The sequence below is a fragment of the Clarias gariepinus genome, chromosome 11, assembly GCF_024256425.1.
Source record: "Clarias gariepinus isolate MV-2021 ecotype Netherlands chromosome 11, CGAR_prim_01v2, whole genome shotgun sequence".
Classification (NCBI taxonomy): Eukaryota; Metazoa; Chordata; class Actinopteri; order Siluriformes; family Clariidae; genus Clarias; species Clarias gariepinus.
In genome coordinates this window covers 29642497-29666542 of record NC_071110.1, presented here as the reverse complement: position 1 = coordinate 29666542, position 24046 = coordinate 29642497, and the positions used below count along the sequence as shown (strand labels likewise).

At 39.0% G+C, this 24046-nt stretch overlaps 1 protein-coding gene across 2 annotated transcripts; it reads right to left on the bottom strand.

Moving 5' to 3' along the window:
- Positions 1–6089: 6089 nt before the first annotated feature.
- masp1 (MBL associated serine protease 1) lies at positions 6090–22063 on the bottom strand. Of its 2 annotated transcripts, XM_053507158.1 has the most exons (12): positions 21980–22063; positions 19530–19755; positions 18536–18713; positions 17992–18123; positions 13710–13906; positions 11944–12091; positions 11360–11478; positions 10877–10955; positions 8810–8929; positions 8641–8712; positions 7539–7604; positions 6090–7396 (listed from the first exon to the last, which is right to left on the bottom strand). In XM_053507158.1, the coding sequence occupies exons 1-12, from the start codon at positions 21991–21993 to the stop codon at positions 6519–6521; spliced, it is 2229 nt and encodes a 742-aa protein (XP_053363133.1). In that variant the 5' UTR covers positions 21994–22063; the 3' UTR covers positions 6090–6518. The 2 variants fall into 2 exon arrangements, with proteins under 2 accessions (XP_053363133.1, XP_053363134.1); XM_053507159.1 differs by lacking the exons at positions 6090–7396; positions 7539–7604; positions 8641–8712; positions 8810–8929 and adding an exon at positions 9013–9884.
- Between the last annotated feature and the right edge of the window lie 1983 nt (positions 22064–24046).

The window sequence follows — 24046 nt, the reverse complement described above, 5'->3', positions numbered from 1 at the left end:
ATACATTATGTATGTTGAACTGCTTAAAAAGAACCTGTAATGGAAAATTGAACTGAAAACTAAATTATTATTCTGTTTGTCTTACACACACACACACACACATGCAATTTCCTTGTTAGTAATTTCTTCAGCATTTGTAGATTTGTATGAGCTAGAAAAAAATATTTCCAAATTCTATTCTAAATCTTCTTTTTTTTCCTAATATCAGTTAATATCTTGTTAATAAAACACAGTTTATGATACACACAGCCCCGAAGGCTATTTGATTCTTGGAAAAAGAAGAAGAAGAAAAAAAAAAGTTATCCAGGTTTTATAAGTATGTTCCATGTTTTAACACAGCTGTTTTTGTCTGTTAAACGTGTTTTGCAGATGCCATTTGTGTAAATTTAAGAATGTGACAGCACGGGTCTCTTAGCTCCATGCGTTCTTTCGAATGTACTGCCTTAAATGTAACGTGTCAGTCCACTAAGTCATCTGGCATTTGATGTTACTAGAAATGTGTTTGCACTGTGCTGTTGTGCATGTCATAGATGTGCAAAGGAAAAAAAAAGGAAAAAATAGGCATGTCCGTTTTACGTGCATGATCCGTTTTCTGTGTTCATGTTTACTTGTTTTGTTTTCCGAGGAAAATAAAAAAAAAAAATCCTGAAAAGCAGTTCTTGATGCTTTTATATGGTTATAATTTAAGAATAAACAAAAAAAAAAAGTACTTTTAACTGTCTGTATATTTGTAGTTGATCTTGGAACCATTTGCTACATTTGGTGGCGACCCTGTTACTCTGAACACATTTAATTAGATTGAATTGAAAACAGTTTTCAATTCAATCTGAGTGTGAACTGCGCTGAAATAAATGTGTCAACATTCACACAGACATCAGAACCTAAAAAGGACATAACAGGCCCCGGAGCACTGGATGCTTTTAGGGACTATGTAACAGAATTTTTACTTTTTCTTGTTCCTGAACAGAAAGTGTTATTTCCCAGTTGCTTATGCCTAAAGTAAATGTCAGGAAAGTGTACTGCAGGTACTTGTACACAAACCAAGAAAACTAAAACAGGAGCAATCCAAATAGGGATATGCCAAACCAGGAATAAACAGAACAGCAGTAAATCTAACGCAACAGAACAGGAACAAAGAAGCTTAAATAATCATAGTAATCTGGGAAATCTAGGTCGCAGGGGGGAAAAAAACAACACTTGTTGTTGCAAGGCAGTAAAAACTGGGAAATGAAGTATACTGTGGGTGCCCCTACATGGGTTAACCCTGACATACCCCCCTACAAGGTGCCCCCGGTGGTCCAGGATAACCCCCTCAAAACGTCTGCTATTCAGCTTTCTGATACTAGGCTTTGGTGCAGGGCATTGGGGCTAGATTGGACTTGGCATGGTGGCTATAGTCTAAATGGGAATGAATTAGAGGCCAAGATTGAAAATTGGTATGGGGACAGAGTTGGCAGAGCTTGACACCAGGACGGAACATAGTGTTTTCAAATCCGGGTGGCGGGTCGACCATAACATCTTCAAATTAAAGCAATCGAGGAAACATGATGTTCTTACATTTGCATGTGGCAGAGTGAACATGATGTATTTGAACAGTGGTTCTGGAGAAAGCCAAATATTCTCGAAGGGGTGGGGGGAGGGGGGTGCTGGGGGGAGCATAATGTCCTCAAACCCAGGCACAGGGGGTAGCATGATGTTCTCACAGACAGGAGGTGGAAACAGTAAGACATCCTTGGTGCTATTATTCCTGAGATATGGGGTTCAATCAGGGCCAAATTTTATGTTTGTGTTAGGATTCTGATAAGCAGTCATTGTAAGTATAAAAAAAATAAAAAAAAATAAATAAATAAAATTTCCATAGTATTTCAATAATATTTTCTTTGATTTTCAAGGACAGTATATTTCTTTGTACAAGCAATAATCTGTAATCAGTCTTTAGCGAATCTTCATTTGCTGTAAATAAATGTAAACGGACTCTGGTTGCTCTGTCATACCGGACTCTCAGATTAGGTATTTTACACGCCCTTACCTTTGGACTGCTGCGGATAAGTTTACTCTAACGACCGTGTTTTATCTCATAGTGGCGCTTCACATTACTGCTTGTTCTTAGCTTCACCATTTCAGAACATTTGAGACAAACAGGTTTAAAGTTTTCTGCAAGAAAAACAAACATATATTGGTCTGTCCAGACGATCAATACAGGTGGGAGCTTTACTCCCTGCACACCTTATGGTGAGCCTGGAACCTGCTTAGCTTTGTTGCGTTGCTCGCTCTTTACCACCACTTTCCTTACATTTTCCTTTCCTTGCACAAAGAACTCTATAGGTGCAGGTGAGAACAAAGAGGAGGCCAAAAAAACAAACTATACTCCAGGGATTATCCCAGACACCCAATAATTGCCAGCCAACTAGCCAACGAGACTCCCACCATGCCTACATTACAAGCCATTGTTTTTTGTTTTTTTTTAAATCCCGTTTAATATACTCTTTTTCCATGAGAGAAAATGATTTGTAAATTATTCAATGTTTTTAGAGGCAGGACTTTATGTTTAACCTTTCCGTTTCTCTCCATCATTTCACTTGAGTCCCTGGGTGAGTTGTCAAAAAAGCAAAGTTATAAAACGCACTTCATCTGAAGTACAGTAAAATGTACTCCTGTATAAAAAAAGCATTGACATTTCTGCCACTTTTGTTCATTGTGTTTTTCTATTGCCCACGGTTGATTTAATGCTTGTAAAAGAAGCAGAATTTAACCCTATCCAGGGTGTACCCCACCTAGTGCTCCAATGTATGACCCTGTTTAGGATAAACGATTGTATCAAAAAGAGATGAGGACGTTACCAGTATCGTGTGAAGCTTAATTAAGGAATCCACAACCATTCAATTAATGGAGTGTATTGAAACTTCTTTAACCTTTTACAAGTTGAGCTTGGCTCATGTGATCCTAGTGATTAAATTTTGTGCACAAATTGCGTCGCCTCAGCTTCTCTGCTCTTAAAACAGAATGTTTCTAAATTAAAATCTCATACACTTTGCCCCCCCTCCTGCAAAAAAAGCTGTTACCATTACCATGATCACACTTTGCCCTTCAAGAAAACACACAGGCACTCACAAGCATTCATATTTCATATATTATGTTCTGTCCATCTGCAAACAGATTTTTAGTATTTAGTAATATTAAATTAGTGGACGTGCATTTTATTTAAACATGCATACAAAAAACATGATAAATAAAGTCATTCCGAGATGGTGACAATCCATTTTTATTAAGGTATGTTTATATTATCATAGAAAATGATGCTGTGTAAATAGAAACAACATATACAAAATATATCAGTAAGATTCGAACACATCTATTAAAGTAGGTAATTGTTTTAACACCAACGCTCGCGGAAACCAGCAGCACCACATGGTGTTTTTATCTTATTTATTGACTGCGAGGTGTCTCCCGGGGGATCGGTTGACGCTTCGGGTAATTAACCCGTTTAACAGAATTGTCTGGAAAGCCTCAGTGCTTTAGGAAGGCTTCATCTCATCATCACTAGGTTCGAGCTCCTAAATCAATTAGCCCTAAATGACTTCACTACAGGAATGGGTAGAAGAGAGACCATCTAGTTAGCACAAGCCGTTCAGGATTTATCTCCTCCCAAGCCATCAAAAATACCGCTCACTTTTGTTCTTTTCCCTCCAAAAATCCTGACTCCTCCCCTTTTCTTCTTCCAGCGACCATGTTAGCTATGTGTATTGAGTCACTTAAAGGACCAAGGAGGAGAAAAAAGAGGGAGAGAGAGAGAGACATAACAAGGGAAAAGTCATTAGTAAACAAGTAGTCTATGTTTTCCTGTTAATTTCTTTGTAAAGAAAATCCAAAATTTTGGCGAAACCGTGAGCGAGCCTCTGTGAGAGGTTAAGTAAGTTAGCCTTTCTTCGCTATGATTGGTTATAAACCAACCAGCATGAATGCAGGACTTAAATACAGCAGAACCTCGACTTACAAATTTATTCTGTTCTGGAGACGAGTTCTTAAGGCGAAATTTCATATAACGAAATGCGTTTTCCCATAGGAAATAATGTAAATTTAGAATTTCTGTTCCAGCCACCCAAAAACGTTACCAATATTACCAATATTCCCATCGCTATAATCATATTTTTGCATATAAAAACAATCAAAACATTTAAAAAGGACATTTAAATTTAGTAAAATAAGAAATAAATAGACATTAAACCTCACTCAACGTTAATTTATGATTCCTCTTGGCACCGGCTGCTTTAAACCAAACTGAAAGCGGCTCCCTTTTCTTCTTGCTACCGTGGTTGCTAACATTATTGGTACGATGTCTTCACTAAATCTTGCAAAAAAATGAAAAAACCAAAACAAACAAAAGAACACATAGACTAGCTTTGCTCAACTTTCCACTGATGCAAACAAGTTTTGAATGACGTGCGTGCATCTTAGCCGGCGTTCGGTCTGGCTTAATTCCTTTGTTTATATGCTGAAATGCTTCATGCGCTGATGAAAATTTATTACAAAATATTAATTCTTAGGGCGAAAAAAATTGTTGTGGTATTCGTATGCCGAGGTACCACTGTATATGTGTTTTTAGCCAGCTTTAGCACAATATTGGTTATTTCTTAAATCTTAAGTGTTTTTATCATATTTGGGTATAATTAAGTGGAGGCTGAATGGTACGTTATCCACCTCTGTATTGTGGTGGGCGTGGATTTCAATAACACCCACCCAATGCCCAAACCCCAGCCATTGGTGCCAAGCCCGGGTAAATAGGGGTGTGTCAGTAAAACCTGTGCTAAGTTGTTGTGCAGATTAGGTGACCCACTGTAGCGACCCATCAATGGGAACAGGCGAAAAAACCAACAGCATATATACTTAATTATGTGATTTATAGATACTAATGATCATTATTAAAGTAATACAAAAGAACAGTTACAAAATTGTTACCCGTCTCCTGTAGGCAGGCTTGTGCGACATTAACGATCCCTCGCCTCCAGTGCTGTGATTGGTTACAAGAGTTTATTCTGGCTAGTTAAAGGCAGAACTTAAATGGTGTTTTAAAGGCAGTGTAAAAAACTTTAAATTATATGAGTAACCTGGGGTTTGTAAGATTTGTACATATTTTTAAGGTTTTCCTTTTATAGATTTTTTTCTCTTTCATGTTCCATGTTCCTTCATGGACGCCACAGCTACAGTATGCGACGTCTTAGTTTGTCATAGGGCATAAAGAAGGGCTAACAACAATGTTTTTTTAAAGTAAAGCAGTGAAACTTTACTTTAAAAACTACAAAGATTCATTAAGCGAAGCTTTGGAACACAAGGTGCGCTAGTGGCCTCTAGTGGTAGCTATGAGGCAGTGCATCTCCTGGTGGAACAGCAATGTCTGGGTTCCAACTAAATAATAACAACTAGTGTGAGAAATAACATTTACCCTAAGTTTTACTTCTTTCATCATCAGTCATATATACACTCCCTTTTCGGTAATCGTAGAAAGTGAAACACAGATGAGAAATGGTTAAAGTTGATTAAATAAAGATGGAAGTTTTGTCCTAAAACAACTCCAGCACCTTAAAATTCACTTATACCACTTCAGCGCTGTTATTTCAGCCAAAGTGAAAATATGAACTAATCCCAGTAAAAATATTCAGTTTAGCTTTTCCAGTTAATATCTATTGTTGCAGGTGTTTGTTTACATTGAGACAGTAGCGCATTAGTAGTTTTTTAAAATAGATTATTAAATCCGGCACTTAACTGTTCATAACATCGCTTTTACTCAACATTATGATTTCACTTATGGTGCAGATTAAATTTCAGACAGAGTCTATCATCTAAGGATTGTCAAAGGTTCGTTAAGGTCTGTCCAGCCAGTGTTGTGTGATGCTGTGACAAAATCTGCCTGGACAGACAGACAGACAGACGTAAAGACAGACAGAAAATTTCAGAGACTGGTTTCGGGTCCTCCAGTGTATAAAACGTAAAGATATCATTGAAACAGTTCACCAATGTACAGACAAAACTTTTATTTTTATAGATAATAATAATAATAATAATAATAATAATAATAATAATAATAATCCACGTTAATATTAAAAAACATTTTGCTAACTAAATGGTTGCATGTGTAATTTTATAGGCATGCACAAATTTTGAGGTCTGAATATTGATGTTCACATTTTTTTGTACTGATTTATAGAGAAATGTTTATTAATGTACCCTGACTGTAAAGTGTGCCCTTATGTTTTACATGGCTGCAAAGAAACCTTCCCTAAACCCCTACAGTTAATTTGTAATTGCTCTTTCTGTTAAATGCAAATCAAATTACACTGTTAGTAGTTACAAATCCAAACCATGTGAGCTTTCAGATTGTGGATTCGTCATAAATAATGATTAAGTAAACATCATGTGCTATAATATATGCTATAGAGTCTGTTAAAAGAGCGTACATGAAGTCATAAAAAAACACAGAATAATATACAGAGAAATGAATACATACATAAAAAAAAATAAAATCACCACCAGCAGTCAGTGTTCATGGTTTTGTGCAGCCAGGTTGCGTAATTTGCCACTCGGGTGTACACCCCATACACCTGCCGACTCCCGCACCCCTCTGGCCCGCCCCAGGACACCAGACCCTGCACTACCCATCTCCCACTGTGGGGATCCTTTATAACAAATCCACCTCCGCTGTCCCCTAAACACGTATCACGTCCTCCTTCGTAAAACCCGGCACAGAACATGTTCTCGGTGATGTTGTAGCTTGCAGAGCGTGCGTTGTAGCTGGCTTCGCACTCCTCCTGCGCGACAACCGGCAATTTCACGTACTGCAGCACCTCGGACACGACACCGAGATCGAAGGATATCCCGCTGCCCGAAGCAGAGATATTAGGCATGTTGATCCCCCAACCCGCAACCACGCCCAGCGTGTGAGGCAAGGGTGTCCGCGTCTGGCCTCTGACCCAGGGCGGGGGCAAACAAACAGGCCTCACAAGCTCATTAAGTGCCACCTCTTGGCTGAGTTTGACCAGGGCGATGTCATTGTTGTAGTTGTGTGGATCAAATTCTGGATGGAGGATGAGCTTCTCAACTGAGCTCCCAAAAGACAGGTTTTTGTCCCGGACGTCTGTCAGCCCCAGTGTCGCCTGTACATGTGTGGGATCCACGGGGATAACAGACGGGTCCCTGAGGTGTCTCCGGAGCACGTGTGCAGCTGTGAGCACCCACGACGCAGACAGGAGAGCACCACTACCGAACCAGCGGCCCGTAGGAACACGGGATGTGTCCTCCACGGACAGGAGAACCTGCCAGGGAAAAAGGCCCGGAATTGCCGAGCGACCACCGACAATCCGCTTCTGGTGCGTTGGGAAGGGGCGTGACTCCTCGCCGCATGCTTACACACAAATCAAAAGCACACAAAACATATTTACACCTGTGTTACAGCATATTGTACGTACAGTATAAACACGTAATGGATCTGGATAAAAACAGAAATACTAGAGATTCGACTGTGTGTTACAGTGTTTTTTGCTTACCTGCTTGGGCTTTAGGTGTAGTAGGCAACTGGAATTCAGAATCCGACTGTGTGGTGTTCTCCAGATCTGTTTCATCATACAGAGTGTGTTTTAGTGTTTTAATCCAAAACCTTATATGGAAATACAAAATACTGACAGGAAGTCCTGAGTTTGAGACTTACTTATGTAAAACCTTGGATTGCAAGTAACTCGATCTGGGATCGTTTTGCAAGACGAGCAAAACATTTTAAGAAATTTGAACTTAATAAACGAGCGAGGTCTTGATATACGAGTAGTTTGCATGCGCTTCATCTGCCGAGCATCACATGATCACAACTGAGCCAACGGTTCTTCTCTCTCTCTTTGTCTTGCGCTGCGGGATTGTGGGTAATCGTCTCACATGCGTACTGTTTACTATAACGTGTGTGTGTGTGCGCGTAAACCAAAAGCAAGTTTCATTAGAGAAGTGCTTGTTAAAGATCCAGAGTCTCTCTGTCAGAGAGCATTAATTCCTTTAGTGTGTCTGTGTGTGTCTCATTAGAGAGGTTCTGTGTTAAAGAAGTTTGTAAAAGCAGTGTTTCCATTAGTGTGTGTGTTTTTGCGTGCATGGATGTGTTTGTGCCCGAATGTGTGTATGTGAAAGTCATCCTACACAGTAGCCCCTCCCTCCTCTCGTCTTACTTCACACATACATATGCACACACAAATTTTATTGTGCACAATCAACTCTCTTATTTCCCTTAAGGATGTGTACATACTGGTGTCAGATGTCATATCAGTGATTGATTAATTTAGTTATTTGTCACATTTACCTTACAGCACAGTGAAATATCCAGTATTATCCGTATCCCAGTTGGGAAGCTGAGGTCAGAGCACCTACTTGGTGGTGCTGGGCCTCGAACCCCCAACCCACTGATTGGACCACTACAGACCAGCATGTGTCTCATGAGTTAGACACTAGGTGGCGATGCTGCATTGTTACATTACACTTTAAACTTTTTCTAACAGAAAAAAATAAATTTTATCCAGTCCCTATTATTTAAGCATTATTAGTATTATTAAACAAAAACACTTTGACATTTAATGCGGGTCATAAATAAATGAATAATTATCAAAGTTTCACCTCGTCGACAGTTGGGCAGCGTTTCTCCATTTTCATTTATCCATACACCTCTCCAATCACATGTATATGTACCTGCATTGAACAATAAAAACAACAAAAAAATTTTTAAAATATGTGCGTTTCCCCCCTTGCTGATTATTTCAATGATTAGTGAAGTTAAGATCCAAACTCTGTTCTCCAGGAGCACTCCTGCAGCTGTATAGGATCCTGGATCCAAATGCAGTACTGTTGCTGGAGTTAGTATACACCACGTCTCCTAAAGATGTATCTACGGAACCGCAGTCAATCACTGAGACAGAGAGAGAGAGAGAAAGAATGACAGAGAGAGACAGATAAGAAGCTTTTAACATAAATCATGATTAAGACTAATATTCCTTTTGTTTAAGAAGCATTCTATGATGATTTTAATGTTGATGTGAGAAAGGTTTAAGGGATTAACACTTGATAATGAATTAACACCAAATGAGGAATTAACACCTAAAAAAGACACCAGAATTTGAATTGTCAGGAAGAAAGTTAATTAAGTCATTTGGATCGATGCATACTCCGTACATTGGTTATAGAGGTGATTATTAGTGTGAATTTAAGGAGGAATTAATCTCTGGGCAGATTTGAACGTAACCATGAGCGTACCTACTTCTGCTGCATCCATCTCTTCAAATGGAGATTCTGTCCATGTGCATGGGAAGCAGCCATATCTTCACTTACTGTACTTTAATCTGAGATTTTTCCCTTTTACACAAACCTGCTCGACAGACCTGAGTGTCACATTGTTTATTTACTGAGCGAAAAGGGAGAAAGATCCCTCCTCTGTAAAGTAAGGTCTTGAGGTTGTATTTGCAGTTATACCAGAAGTTGCAGACATACTGTAAGTAACGCAGGCTCTATTGAGTTTCCTTGAAAGCAGGAACTCCATGCAGGTTATTGACTAAAGTGAATAAAAGGAACTTCACCGGCATGAATGTCACCTCGGAATATAATACCTTACAATGGCCTTAAGAACAAGACAGCAATATTATTCTTTTGAACTGTGATCCACTATTAATTTTATTATTAAAGCTTAATAATGGTATTTATGGGCTACAAGCACGACTACGCCTTTGGCTGGATTAGGTTTTTATCACAGAATATGTGCTGTAAATACTAGTTGAATAACAGACCAGACTTGAATTGTGTTCAACATAGGAATTTACTGGCTTAATATTATTTAACTACAGAACGTCGGCTCCTTCGAGATTCCTTCTCTGGTTGGGAGAAATTGTGAGAGAAAGATGGAACACAGAAAGAGATAAAGAGAAAAGTGAGAAAGACACGAGCATAGCTATAACCTATACAGGATATCTCAATTACAAATAACAGTGCAGACATTATTAAAATACACACAACTGATTTAGACTGTATAAGGTGCATGTATTATCTATAGAAATAAAAGAAAGATTGTCTGTACATGGGTCAGAACTCAATGTTTCAATGATACCTTACGTTTCATACATTGAAGGGAATTTTTTCTGTCTGTATGTCTGTATGTCTGTCCAGCCAGATTTTGTCACAGCATCACGCAAAACTGGCTGGAGAAACTTTACATACTCACATATCTGCATGAAGTTTAACCTGCACCATGAACGAAGTGAAGTTATGAGCAGTTTTGTGCCGGATTCAATTCAGTTCAATTCAATTCAATTTTATTTGTATAGCGCTTTTAGCAATTTTCATTGCCGCAAAGCAGCTTTACATAGTAAAGTAGAGAGTACGGATTCAATAATCTACTTTAAAATAAGCTACTAATAAGCTACTTGCTCAATGTAAACACACACCCGCACCAATAGATATTAATTAAAAAGCTAAACTCAATACTTTTACTGGAATTATTTCATATTTTCACCGCTGAAATAACAGCGCTTAAGTGGTATAAGTGAATCTTAAGCTTTTTTTAAGCTAATTTTTTACCTTTAAACTGTTAACTATTTCTACAAACACTTTTCCCGTCAGCGACGCGTACTTGCGCTAGTCTATTATAAAACTAAGATGTCCTATACTGATTTTTTAAAAGTATTGATTGCAGAACTGACCTATGCACGTAACATACGAAAAGAAAAAAGTATTTTTAGGATTATGTAGAAATATACTATATAATAGTAGTGTAACGATATGTGTGTTTAAATTCATACAGTAGTATACACTATAAAACACTCACACACACAACAACCAACATAAACAAAACATGCATATTGCTTACTTCTACAGAGAGGTATGCGGCTGCTCCAGTTCCCGTCTGCCTGGCACTCTATCTGGTAACGCTCCAACATCTCTCCATCCTGACCAACAGTGAGGGAATGAGCATGACTATCTACATATTGCAAATATTATCTGAAATATGATTATACAGATTTTAATTGTCTTTAAAGTGGTAATGTTTTTGGTAATTCAAGAAATTAGCTGTTGTCATCACTATAGACTAAAGGACCAAAGTGCTGCTGCATCACTCTCTTTAAGCAGACATGACCTGAGGGCCAAATCAACAGATATTCTATGGAATTGTGGGTAATGTGGAAAACTGTAGAACCAAATGAAAATACAGCAGCATGTCAATAAAACAGGTTTAAACTTACCTTCACAAAAAAAAAAAAAAATCTTGGACATTTATTAATTAAACATCACATCATTTTTATTAAAACGATTAAAGTGTACATTTTGCTTTAAAAGTAATTCAAATCATCACCTTTTGCACGGAGTAGCCAGGGTCACAGGTCACAGTGATGTGTTCTTTAAAAAAGTATTTAGACTGTAGTGGCTCCAAATGACCATTAAGTGGCAGCACAGGAACGGCACACTCACTGCCTACAACAACAACAACAACAACAAAAAAACAGAATTTAAAGTTATAGTTAAATCTAACCATCTATCCCTTTATGTTCTTCTCAAACTTTTGGGAGAACACATTTAGAGTCTTATTGGAAAACGTGTTAAACCTAACCTTATTAAGCCATCTCTACCATTCGGTTGAGGAACGCTATATAAATAGCTAACAACTGAAAAATAAAGTAGATCTAATGCCCAGAAAAATTTGTGCTGTTGTAAGACCCCACAAAAATCTAGCAATTTATGTTTTTTTTGTTTTTTATAATTGCTTAATTATGAGATAAGACCGTTTGAAAAAGGCAGATAGTGGGATTGTTGCCATTATTGCCTCAAGCTCATAAAAATGCAAAGACAAAAAAAATAATGCTTTATGTCTTAGTGAAGATGTTAAATGGTTTAAAAATTATTTTCTTATTAATTGCTACACTTTCCTAGTGCTCTTACTTGTAGAGGTGTAGGCGAGCTTCCAGCCCAAGTTCTCTCCTGAGTTATCACTGTGAAAAAAGATGCTGACAGCGTTACTTCCTGTCTGGATCGTGCCGGGTGATTTGTCTCCGCAGAGCGGTCCGAACACTCTCTCGTCCGCCTGAATCTGCAAACATGAAATTTCATTGTCACCGATACATACAGTAACAGCACTAGCACACTGGCGCCATCTATGAATGGCATTAGGTCATTTTCTCCAAATAGAGAAGTTGGGAGAGTATCACTGACATTACCAATCTTTTCAGCAGTGCTATTTTTAAATCTGGTTGTTCAGATTGTACTGATGTTCTGTGAGAGCAGCTGTGACCTTAGTTCTAATTAAATGTATATAATATATTAGTTAGAATTATATGATGATGGCTGAAGGTTAAATTACATAAGATGTATAATAAAACTGTTGTAAATTATTTAGCATAAGATGCGTTATAGAACATATCAAGATGGTTTTTGGAATTTCTGTGTCTCTGTTGTTCTGTTTGTTTGTGCAGGTATCACGTAAAAAACTACTGAACAAATTTAAATAGAGTTAGAGTTAGGCCTTGTTCACACGGGCGTTAAGTTTTTGGATAAACGAACGCGCTCTGAACGTCCTAGACGTTCATGTTGCATTTTGTAGTGGCGCTCGATTGACTTCTACACCGGCGTTCATTTGTCTCTGTCTAACGCCAGCCTGCAGCCCAGATTGTAGTTTGTGTGTTAACCTGTGGGGGCAGTGTGTCGGGAACTGGATATGAAAGCCCGCCGCTACCGGGTTCACTCTCTGACTGCACAACGTCGGATTAAAGGAAGTTTTTTTGTGGTTTATAAAAAAAAATGCGATGGGGATATATCCGGTCCTCCGAAGCGTAAAATGAACGTGAAGAAAACAGAAGCATTTTCCTTGCGTTCGTTGGGATTTGAACGCCAAAAAAAAGCTGCATGCAACGTTTTTTTGATGCCGTATAAACGCGCAGCCAGACAAACGCACGTCACCAAAGCCCGTGTGAACACTCTCATTGACTCCCATGTGTAGAAAACACTCTGTGCTTGATCCGCGCTCACAGGACGCTACTAACGCAAGAAAAACGCTCGATTTTAACGCTCGTGTGAACAAGGCCTTAGGGTTAGGGTTTTCACAGGTGTATTTGGCTAAGCTTGAGCTTACAGTACATATAGGCTTTGTTTTATCGTAATCGGCCCACAGGAAGAGAAGATATGCTAATTTGAAATTTAAATGTTAACCCCCCCCTTGTAGAACATCAGCCTTGAAAAAATCATTAGTTCTCAAAATCCAACAGATGGCGCTGTGTATTTTTTAATACGTGCTTATAAGTGTGCAATTGAAATCTACTTAATAAACTGCATCTTACACCTTCATTCCACGCACTTCGCGGCAAAACGTAAAAATTTTAATTCCGAAATTCAGCCGATGGCATTGTACATTTTTCGAAATGTGCTTATGAGCGTGCAATTTAATTTCACATAAACAAAGTCACAGGCAAATCTAGTACATAATAAAAATAAGTGTTGTTGTTACGGAGAATCTTGGTGCAAAGGCACACTAATTTAACGTTTAGTTAAAGTGTTCTGTTCTGAGTCACTTAAGTCGTTGTCATTGCAACAGAATGGTGCCACCTACAGATGACTATCATCATTAGTTCTTGGTTTCCTCCTGTGAAGCTGATTAGACACAACTTTTTATCTGATCATATGTAAGTAGTATCTAATTACTGTGTTTTCCTCACCTTGATGTAGTCGTAAGGGCAGGTGACATCGGGGTGATCTTCTATATCAAAGGTTTCATCGAAATCAAGAGTGACTGAGAAACCTTTCTCCAGCTGGATTCGGTAGAGACAGTCCGAGCTTTTAGGGTACGGCTTGGGAAAATCTGCACTGGTGATCAGTCCAGATCCCTCAGTGTACACACTGCCACTGCACTCCACTGAAGTTAACCACACAAACACACACACAACACACACTTATAGCGTGACTTCAACTGGTGCATTGAGGTTGGTGGCAGATTTGAAACTGGTTCAAGGTGACACTAAAGCCCCTTTCATACATATAGGAGGAGTCTGATGAGAAATCTCATTTTGGAGAGAAAATGCTCATCCCGTGACCTAGAAAACATTGAGGAAGTATGGATTTAGGGAGAGCTTTGATGAGAACGAGTATACAAGGACAAAGAATATCCCGTGTTCTCATAGTTCTGTATATGGTGTGAATAAAGAGCGATTGTACCAGAACAAGCAGTCCTCAATGAGACGTCCAAAACTTCAAGGAGAGTTTAGAGAGAGGGTCATTAGTAAGACACAAGAGAATGATGCTAGCGGGAGTTCTTAGCAACGTCTTCCTCGATCACTGAAACTCTCTTCTGAATTACTAGATGACTCACAAACACTCTCCTCAATCGCCTCAACCGCGAGAACTTCCATCAAGTAGAAAACACCTTCTCGCTGGACATATCCTCCACTTTTTATTCTTGCTGTCGCTATTCAGTATACACAATATCGGCAAACACCAAGAGAGCACTCCAACTTTGGGGAGTCTACAGGTGCCAGAAAAGCACTAAGTGAAATTGATAAATTTCTTTACACGGAAAGACTACAGAAAGAATTGACATGTCCAAAAATTCTGTAGCTGTTTAGGAGAAATTGCCAAAATTAAAGAGATGCTTGGGGAATTTGAAGTGTGGCCTATGAGAGCCCAGGAGTTCCATGAACTCTCCAGAAAAATTAGCAAAATTTGCTCTCAAGAGGATTCCTCGTCAGATTCCTACATCTATGAAAGAAGCTTAAGGCTACAGGAAAACAAATAAACAATCCTCACAACCGTGGTGAGCTAAAAAGCATCTCAGAAGGTACAATACATTGAACCGATATGTGGGTTACAAGAGTAGGCGTGCCACTTGATGAGCAGGAATCAGAGGCTACAATAAGAAAGGTCTCATCAAAATGGGACACCATATCCGGCAACTAATTCACCATAATAAATCTTTTTTCTTGCTTGCACACGAATGGAGTATAGATAGAACCGAAGAATACGTCTGAGCCATTGTGGACCTACCTCCTGGGATCAACTCCTAGAGGTTGAGCTTATTTCTAGTAAACCATGCAACAGTATGACAGGACAATTCTGCCCAATCAAGCTACGCCTTCCAAAGTCTTTCAAAGTCTTCCATAGGATGAGTATCAGTGGGCAGTCTTTCACCGGCGGTGCACCATAGACCTAAGTGATTGTCTCTGTCCTGTCTAGGAACCAATTTGAGCAGTGAGCTGTCTGTTCACAGAAATATCTTCTCTTCATTTCTCCCAAACTAGTTCAGTCACGTCCTTTCCATTGGCCGTATACCGGACTGTTTAACCCTGGTCAAGCTGGTCTGGAATGTTTGCCAGGAAACAAAAATTATTGCATTGACGACAAATCCCACATCGAGAGACCATTGTGTTTGTCAAGCTCAGACAAGTGGGAGCAGGTCAACGAAAGCTTTGGTTCTTCTCAAATCCAGGGGTTGTCCATGCATAGAAAAAAGGAAAACTCCAACTAGCTGCGGGAAGAAAACAGAGCTACTGCACAACATGTGTCGATTATACCCAGTCTAATTAGCCAGTTCATATTTACTCAAAAATGACATTTCTTTGGCAAAAGCCTTAACACTTCCTTTCTACAATGCGAATAGGGTGACCGGGGTTCACAGGCATGTCTCAGACTTCCCCAGGCAGCTCAAGTGTAAATAGCTGCCATTTATCTTTCAGATATGTTCAGGGTAACTGGGCCAAAGAGCAGACATAAAACAGAGACACATAGAGACTCCACCCCACACAACAACACATACGCGGTTTGGAATATTTCCATCACTCGTTTATAAAAAAAATTAAGTTATTGGTATATCATAAAAAACATTACACAACTAAATTACACCCCAGCTTTTCCTAAAGCTGACCATACTTAGGAATTTCCAACCACTAATCCCACTTAATTAACCTCTTTCTTTTTCCTCTGACGTCTTAGCTGGCTAATCCCTAAGACTGAGATAACACGGCTATACATTCCTTAAGGTATACATTTAAAATAGCTGAAAAAAAACCCCACAATGTGCACTTTATACTATATGTGACACAGTTATCTAAATCTTCTCCAAAACTACTAAAGCAATAATAACAACACACTGTTTTCATGCAGGAGAAATTGGAATCATGTCTCGTTCATCTTAGACGTCAGGAGGGTCAAACTGAGCCAATTAAGATTTGTTAAAGCATTTGCGTTAAACGCTTACAGGATTTGTTCTCCTTAAGCCCTGCATAACAAATGCTTCAGATTTTGGCAACCAAACAAAGAAGGATTAAAAAAAAATCCCTGCATTTGTATTCAAGTCATTGGTAATGTTATAAACGCATATACTGTACAGTAACTCACCACTGGAACACCTGCACACTGGTATCGATCTTTGTACACTTGGATTCCATTTTTTGGGTGACATGAGTGGAACCTGATTGGTTCTTACACTATTTAGCCCACCTGGGGTGTCAAATCGTGCGGCTTATGGGGTGCTATGACTTTTCTAAGGGGTGGGTGGTAAATTGCCCCAGCAGAGTATACTCCGCATGAGGGTGTAAGTTTTACCCCTGGGGTGCAAGAGGTGGCCAAATTTGACTAATTGACATATAATGGGGACTTTTGCACGTAACTGGTTGTACCGTTTGTCGTAGACCCATGAAAGAGGTGTCAAATTGTGCAGCTAATTTGGGAATGATGTGCTTGGCATAACTTTTCACATGTTTTCTAACATTTAACCAATTTTGACGGATTCTAGCACAAAGTGAGAATTTGGTATGAAGATAAAATTAACCACATTTGAAGAGGCTTGCAAGATGTGTCAGAACATAAATTGTATCCCTGGGGTGCAGGAGGTGCCCAAATTTGCCCCATTGACATATAATGGTAACTTCAGTAGGAACTTTAAAACTGAACCTAACTGTGGATCTCTGTGTTATAGAGACAGGAGGTTGGGCTTGATGCTAACAATATTAGCAGGTTGGTAGCATGATGCTAACAATATTAGCAGGTTGCTAGCATTATTTTAACTAAATTAGCATGTTGCTAGAGACATCATTAGCATGTCGCCAAGAGGAGGCTAGGGCGATTAGCATGTTGGTAGCATGACTCCAATGTTTTGCCAATGTTTTGAAAATGTGCCTCTTTAGCTCGAGTTATCGTAAAGCTTTTCTTTCAGCCCTGGGCATTCTCCTCCTCTGACCTCCCTCATAGCAGAAACTTTTTCGCCCCCAGAACTCCCACTCCTTTCACTATTCTGTGTAAATCAGACGATCAATAAATTCTGAAATACTCAAACAAGCCTGTTTAGAGTCAAATCTACTGAGATCGCATAATTTTCCCACTTCGCCTTGACCTATGAGGGCCGTTCAAGTCAAACCGGTACTTTTGATTGTACAAAATACAGTTATGAAACTATATAAAAACTCCCTTTATGTCTCTATATAATCCCCTGCTACACTTATGCACTTATCCCAGTGGTTCACTAATGCATGGATGCCATCAAGGTAGAAAGTTTTCTCAGTACCCCAGAGACATGATGGGGCTGCCTGTCTGATTCATGCATGAAAAGCTGGCCTCCCAAGAACTCCTATCATAAGGTAAACATGTAGAAATGCTTGGGAGCAAGATCAGGACTGTACAGGGGAGTTCAAGTGTTGTTAAAGGATCAGGCGTTCCACTCGCTGAATGTTCACGGGAACGACTGCAGTGGGCTCCAAGCCACTTTAGCCGGGATCATCATTCATGGACGTTCTTTAAAAGTTTGCACCATTCAAATGTTTTACTGCGACTAAGAGTCTCATCGCCGTACTGTGCTTGATGTCTTCTGTAAATGTCAACCAGATTTAAGCCTTTATTTACCAATAAGTTCATCGGCAGTCCCAAATAAACACACTTAACGTCGGTTTGGAGCAGGTAGGTATTGGTTTATAATTATTTACATTTTAATAGCATGAAATCTTCACACTGTACCTTTACATGTTCGGTTGTCGGAGTGAAGGTGGTGTCCGTATCGGCAGGAACAGTAATAGCCTCCGATATAGTTATGACAAAAGTGATCGCATGCCCCGACTTCATCGCTGTTATCTCTGCACTCATCTATATCTGGAAAACAAAAGTGAACAATGAAGAAAGAACAAGGCTGATCATAATAACCCCCAGGAAAGTGCAGAAAAGGCAACACTAAATAATAACCTGTAATAATGGAAAAGTGAAAGAGCGCCTCCTATGTGCAAAGTCTTTCTTTGCGATTTCTTTATACGAGTTGAAGCGGCTCAGCCAAGGTACATCTTAGTGAGTCTCCTTCCAAGCAAATTTACCAAAATTCAGGTGCGAATGTTGGACACAGTTGAATGTTGGAGTTTTTTTTCCGGATTTTCTCAAATGTCATATTTCTTGGAGGAATTTCTCTTGCGAAAGATTTAAAATATAAATAAGTCTGGATCCAGTTTCACAACTAACGCCCAGTATGTGTAATTCTGTAAGACACACTATGTGTGTGTTTGTGTGTTTTTACCCACTGCACTGTAGTGCGCTTCGAACCCAGAGTAATGTTCCTCGTTGGAAAAGTCTGAGCGAAACGCCACACTGAGAATGTTCCCCGGTGATAAGATAACATCGCCAGCAGGAACCCGCTCTGTGTCCGTGTTCTCTCGTCCACAAAACACTGCTAGCTCCTCGCTCCCTGAGTATACCTACACACACACACACACACACACACACACACACACATTTAAAGATACAAAAAATTCAAAATTCTTTTGTACGATGTTATATCTAACTATGAAATACGAAATATTAAAATCAATTACTATAACACACACACACACACACACACACACACACACACACACAATCCTTCCTTATCTATGTGCCTCATTCAAGTGTTTACACTAAGCGTCAGTGAACGATGGGTCAATCGAAGATAACTGACACACACACACACCCACCAACCCACCCACACACACAAACCCACACACACAGAGTAAACCAAGTTATCATAATATCATTAATCACTGTCATTTCACCTGCTTTGCCATGGGGTGTTTATGTGTAGAGGGCAGTAAGGGGGCAGGGTGGTGTTTATTTTACCCTTCGGCCCTGTGGTTAAGAGGATTTGTGAAGTAAGCGAGCGATAGAGCAGTGGATGTCGTGCTGCGATGGGAAAACAGTTCACAGTGGAGTGGTGTAATGCAAAATAAGGCCGGTGTTACATCACTTTTGTTGATCATGTCTCAAAACAGCAAGTACGAAAGCGACTCGTTCCTCATACCAGAGCAGTGACTCGATAAACCATCGATTAAGACAACTACTTCAACATGTGCCTCCAATGAGACACATGAAGCCACCCAGCTGCATCTTTTCACCCACACAGGGCAGCGTAACACATTTAAAGAGGATTTCTGGTTTGATTTAATCTCAAATAGTGTTACGAGTAGATACAGGATGCACATACAGATGCATTACATAACATTTTGCTCTTAAAATACAGAATATCCGGATGCACTCACCTTTACGTAATCGTACTCGCACAGGTATGACGGCTCGATGTCGAAGTGCATGAAGTACAGGCGAATCTGATATCCTACCGGAAGGCTGATGTTCCACTGGATCTCGCTGTCCTCCGGATACGGCTCGGGAAAGCCGGGCGAGTACATGGTGCCGTACATGTCGGTCAGCCGGAGCAACCGGGCCCACGCTGTGCTCACACACAGGAGGAGAACCGGCACTACACCGCTGTATGAACATGGAAACATGTTAATGTTACGTTTTAGAATAGAGTCCAGTGTTCCTGCTTAGTGTCCGGTGTTCCTGAGAGAAGCTCATGTCCAACATGACCAGGATGAAGTGATTACTGAAGATGAATGAGAGAATGAATTGGGCAGATGTGTGCTAAAGTCTTTTAAAACGTTCAGTCTGTATTATGCAACAGTTGGTTCTGACCTAGTAATCTGATTGGACGAGAGGCATTCCACAAAAGCACTGGGACATTTAACTATATAAATCACTCCACATCACTGGTGCCACAATAATCCTTAACTAATTACACTAACTGTCAGACACAACATGGGTGAGAGTAGGTCTGTACGGTCTGCAGTACTGAGGAGAGAGCAGCTGCCTGACAAAACCCACATTCACAACCAGTCACATGAGCACTTTCAGCAGGAACACACATCTGATATCACTATGTCATCCTAAGCAATGCTTCGACTCGTTAGTAATCACTTCTAGGTTGTTCCTCAGTTTTGTTTTATTTATGACCGAAAGTGAACTACAAACCTAACCAGCGTCTTACACAAGGTTGAATCCCAAATCCTTCTCTAACCCCTGATCAAGGGCACTACGTACAGGATTCAACCCCGGAACTTAAAAGTTGATGATCTAAAGTAAAATAGGGAAAGGTGGAAATATAAAGAGAAACTTATGAGATTTACAGGACGGTCCACCACATCTATGGTTTATTCTCATCACATTTTAGATACAAAAAACTATTTTAAACAGTTGTCTCATAACATTTGATCACCACTTTATAAATATTAGTAAATCAATCAATCAAAAAATTAATCTATCTATGCACACAAAATGCTTCAAAAATGAATGATAATGTTGTTTGTTGTTTTTAAAAAGCAACAATAACAACAATACTAATAATACTAAAAATACTACTACTACTACTACTAATAATAATAACAATAATAATTACTGTTATTAAAAGTTATCAACATTTATTACTGGCTGGCTAGACTTTTTATCAGCATCATCATCATCATCATTGTCATTATTATTATTATTATTATTATTATTATGAGTAGTAGTAGTAGTAGTAGTAGTAGTAGTAGTAGTTGTTGTAGTAGTAGTAGTAGTAGTAGTAGTAGTAGTAGTAGTAGTTGTAGTTGTTGTAGTAGTAAAACAGCAACACCACTACTATTCTTATTAGTACAACCATTAATAGACAAGACAAATAATAAAAGTTAATTACAACAATAATAATTACAACAATAATAATAAATATACAGTAACACAGAAGCAGCAACAGCAATACTCCTCCTTCTATTACTTCTCCTTCTTAATAATAATAATAATAATAATAATAATAATAATAATAATAACAACAAATTAACAGTTAATGAGCTGTTATTATTATAATCAATGTAATAATTATTAATTGTAGTAGTAGTAGAAGGTAGTAGTACCAATAGTACAACAACAACAACAACAATAATAATAATAATAATAATACTAATTATTATTATTATTATTATTATTATTATTATTATTATTAAAACATAATTACTTTTGTTGTGGACATTTATAACTGGTGTTTCAACTGGCTGGCCAGGCTGTTCATTATTATTATTATTATTATTATTATTATTACAGTGGTAGTACAGTAGTAGTTGTTGTAACCCAGCAGCAGCAACAACAATACTACGCCAACTCCTCCCCCTCATTCTACTACCACTACTACTACTACTACTAATTATTATTATTATTATTGTTGTTGTTGTTGTTATTGTTGTTACTGTTGTTAAAGAACAAACAACATCATCAATAGTTTTTAAAGTTTTTTGTGTGCATAGACAGATAGATTATTATTAATAATACATTAATCAATAAAAACTGAGTCATTATAACCAATAATTACCAATAACTACATTAATTCCTTTTTTTTTTTTAATGTAATACTTATTGTATTGTGTATTAATAAAAGTGTATTGCTTTGAAGCTGACTTTTTATCCCAAGTCCAGGTCTAGTTCAGTTTTTGGATTAAACCTCCTCTACATTCCCCTGAACCCCCCTGTGTGCTCTACATTAAACTTCCCCGCAGTCAGACAGACAGACAGTCAGACAGACAGACAGGTCTAATCGTTAGACAGACGGCTCTGCTCACCGCGGGTTTAGATCTCTGTACTGTATTTACGCTCAGAGAGAGAGGAAGAGGATCAGAGCTTCACTTACCGTGCTCGAGCCATCAGCCGTTACTGTGTCTGTGGAGAGACTCCTGCCCGCGCGCACACGTACGTGTGTGCGGGCGCGTGCGCGCGTGTATGTGTGTGTGTGAAAGAGAAAGACTTTTTATCAGGATCATTAGCATATCAAAGTAAATCATTAGTGGCTAAAGGTGAAAGTTTTCAAGTTTTCAGAAGACAATTAGTGTAGAACAGAATTTAATAATAATAATAATAATAATAATAATAATAATATATGTGAAGTTATTTAATCATTTATTAAAAATAAAATCTGTGGTCATGACACCACAAACGAGCTATAGATCTCTATGATCGATAATTAACAATTCTTTAAAAATATATCATATTTACAAGTGAAAGTTGTGTGTGGTTACAGAAGTCTGTGTGCATGAAGTTTGCATGTTCTCCCCATGCTTGATGGGTTTCCTCCGGGTACTCCAGTTTCCTCCCACAGTGCAAAGAAATGCAGATTATAAATGTGTGTGTGTATGTGTGTCTCTGCAATGCATTAGGCCCTAAGCCTCCTGGGATAGACTCCAGTGGGCGAGTGAGTGAATAATAATAATAGATTTTAAAGTATTTCCTATAGAAAAAAAAACAAGGCGGGTTGCACCCTGGACTGGATGCCAATCCATCGCAGGACACACACTCACACACTCACACACACACTACGGGCAAATTGTTAACAACAATTAGCCTAATTTGCATGGTTTTTTTGACTGTGGGAGGAAACCGGAGTACCGGGAGGAAACCCACCAAGCACAGGGAGGACATGCAAACTTCATGCACACAGAGGTGGGACTCGAACCCGGAACCTGGAGGTGCAAAGCAACAGTGCTACCCATTAAGCCACAATGCTCCCACTTACTATCGCCATGATCAGTAATTAATAATGCATTTAAAAAAATTATTATTGACAAAATTCTTTCCAACACAGGCACAGTGAAAGAGTGAACACACACTCACTTACTTACTTATCGTCTATACCGCTTTATCCTGTATTCAGGGTCGCGGGGACCTGCAGCCTATCCCAGAAGACTTAGGGCACGAATTGGGGTTCACCCTGGACAGGGTGCCCATCCATCGCAAGGCACAAACACATACACACACTTATTTACACACTACAGGCAAGTTGGAAATGCCAATTAGCCTAACCTACAGTCTACAGACAAAACATGCAAACTCCATGCACACAGAGACGGAAATCAAGCGAGTAACATACAATGCATCTTTATTAATTTGTGTTTAAAACAACAATATTTTCAATCAATTTTCTAAAACAAATTATGGAAATGAGTTTAAAATGTGTAAGCAAATGTGCATGAATCAAAATGACAAGGAAAAACTTCGTGAGATGGCAATAGAAAGAAACCTTGAAAGGAATCAAACTCAACAGGGAAGCCATCCTCATTTGTGTTATACATGTCATATTCGTCATTGTTGTTACTGCGTGCTGGTAAAATAATTTGCCAGTTTTGCTTTTAGCTACATCCTTGAAAATAAAACTAGATGGATCATGATGTGTGTTGTGATGTCATGCTGTGTGCGGTTCACTGTCCAATCATAAAGAGTAATGCACACTACACTGCTTATCATGTGTAGAGGGTTGCAGGGGCATAAAGCCTATCCTAGGGGACCTAAATCAAATTCAATTTTTATTTGTCACATACACACCTAGGACACCTAGGGCACCTAGGGCACGAGGTGGGGTTCACCCTGGATAGAGTTGCTAATCCATCGCAGGGCATGCACGCACCATAGACAATTTAGGGATGCAAATCAAGCTAAACCAGAGTACCTGGAGAAGAGCCACCAAGCACAGGGAGAACATAGAACCGAGGAGGGAATTGAACCCCGACCCTGGAGTTCTAAGGCCACAGTGCCACCTTAAACATGTCATGTTGTCGGGGTAAAACTTTCCACATACACTTTTTGATTTTCTGTATCGTAATGGCACACTTCTAGAACCAAAACGGGGTGTAGTACTTGGAGGAGAAAGAGAAGGATGAGATGAAGCTTCTTTCTTCTAGAGTGGCATGTCATGGTCCAGTTGTAT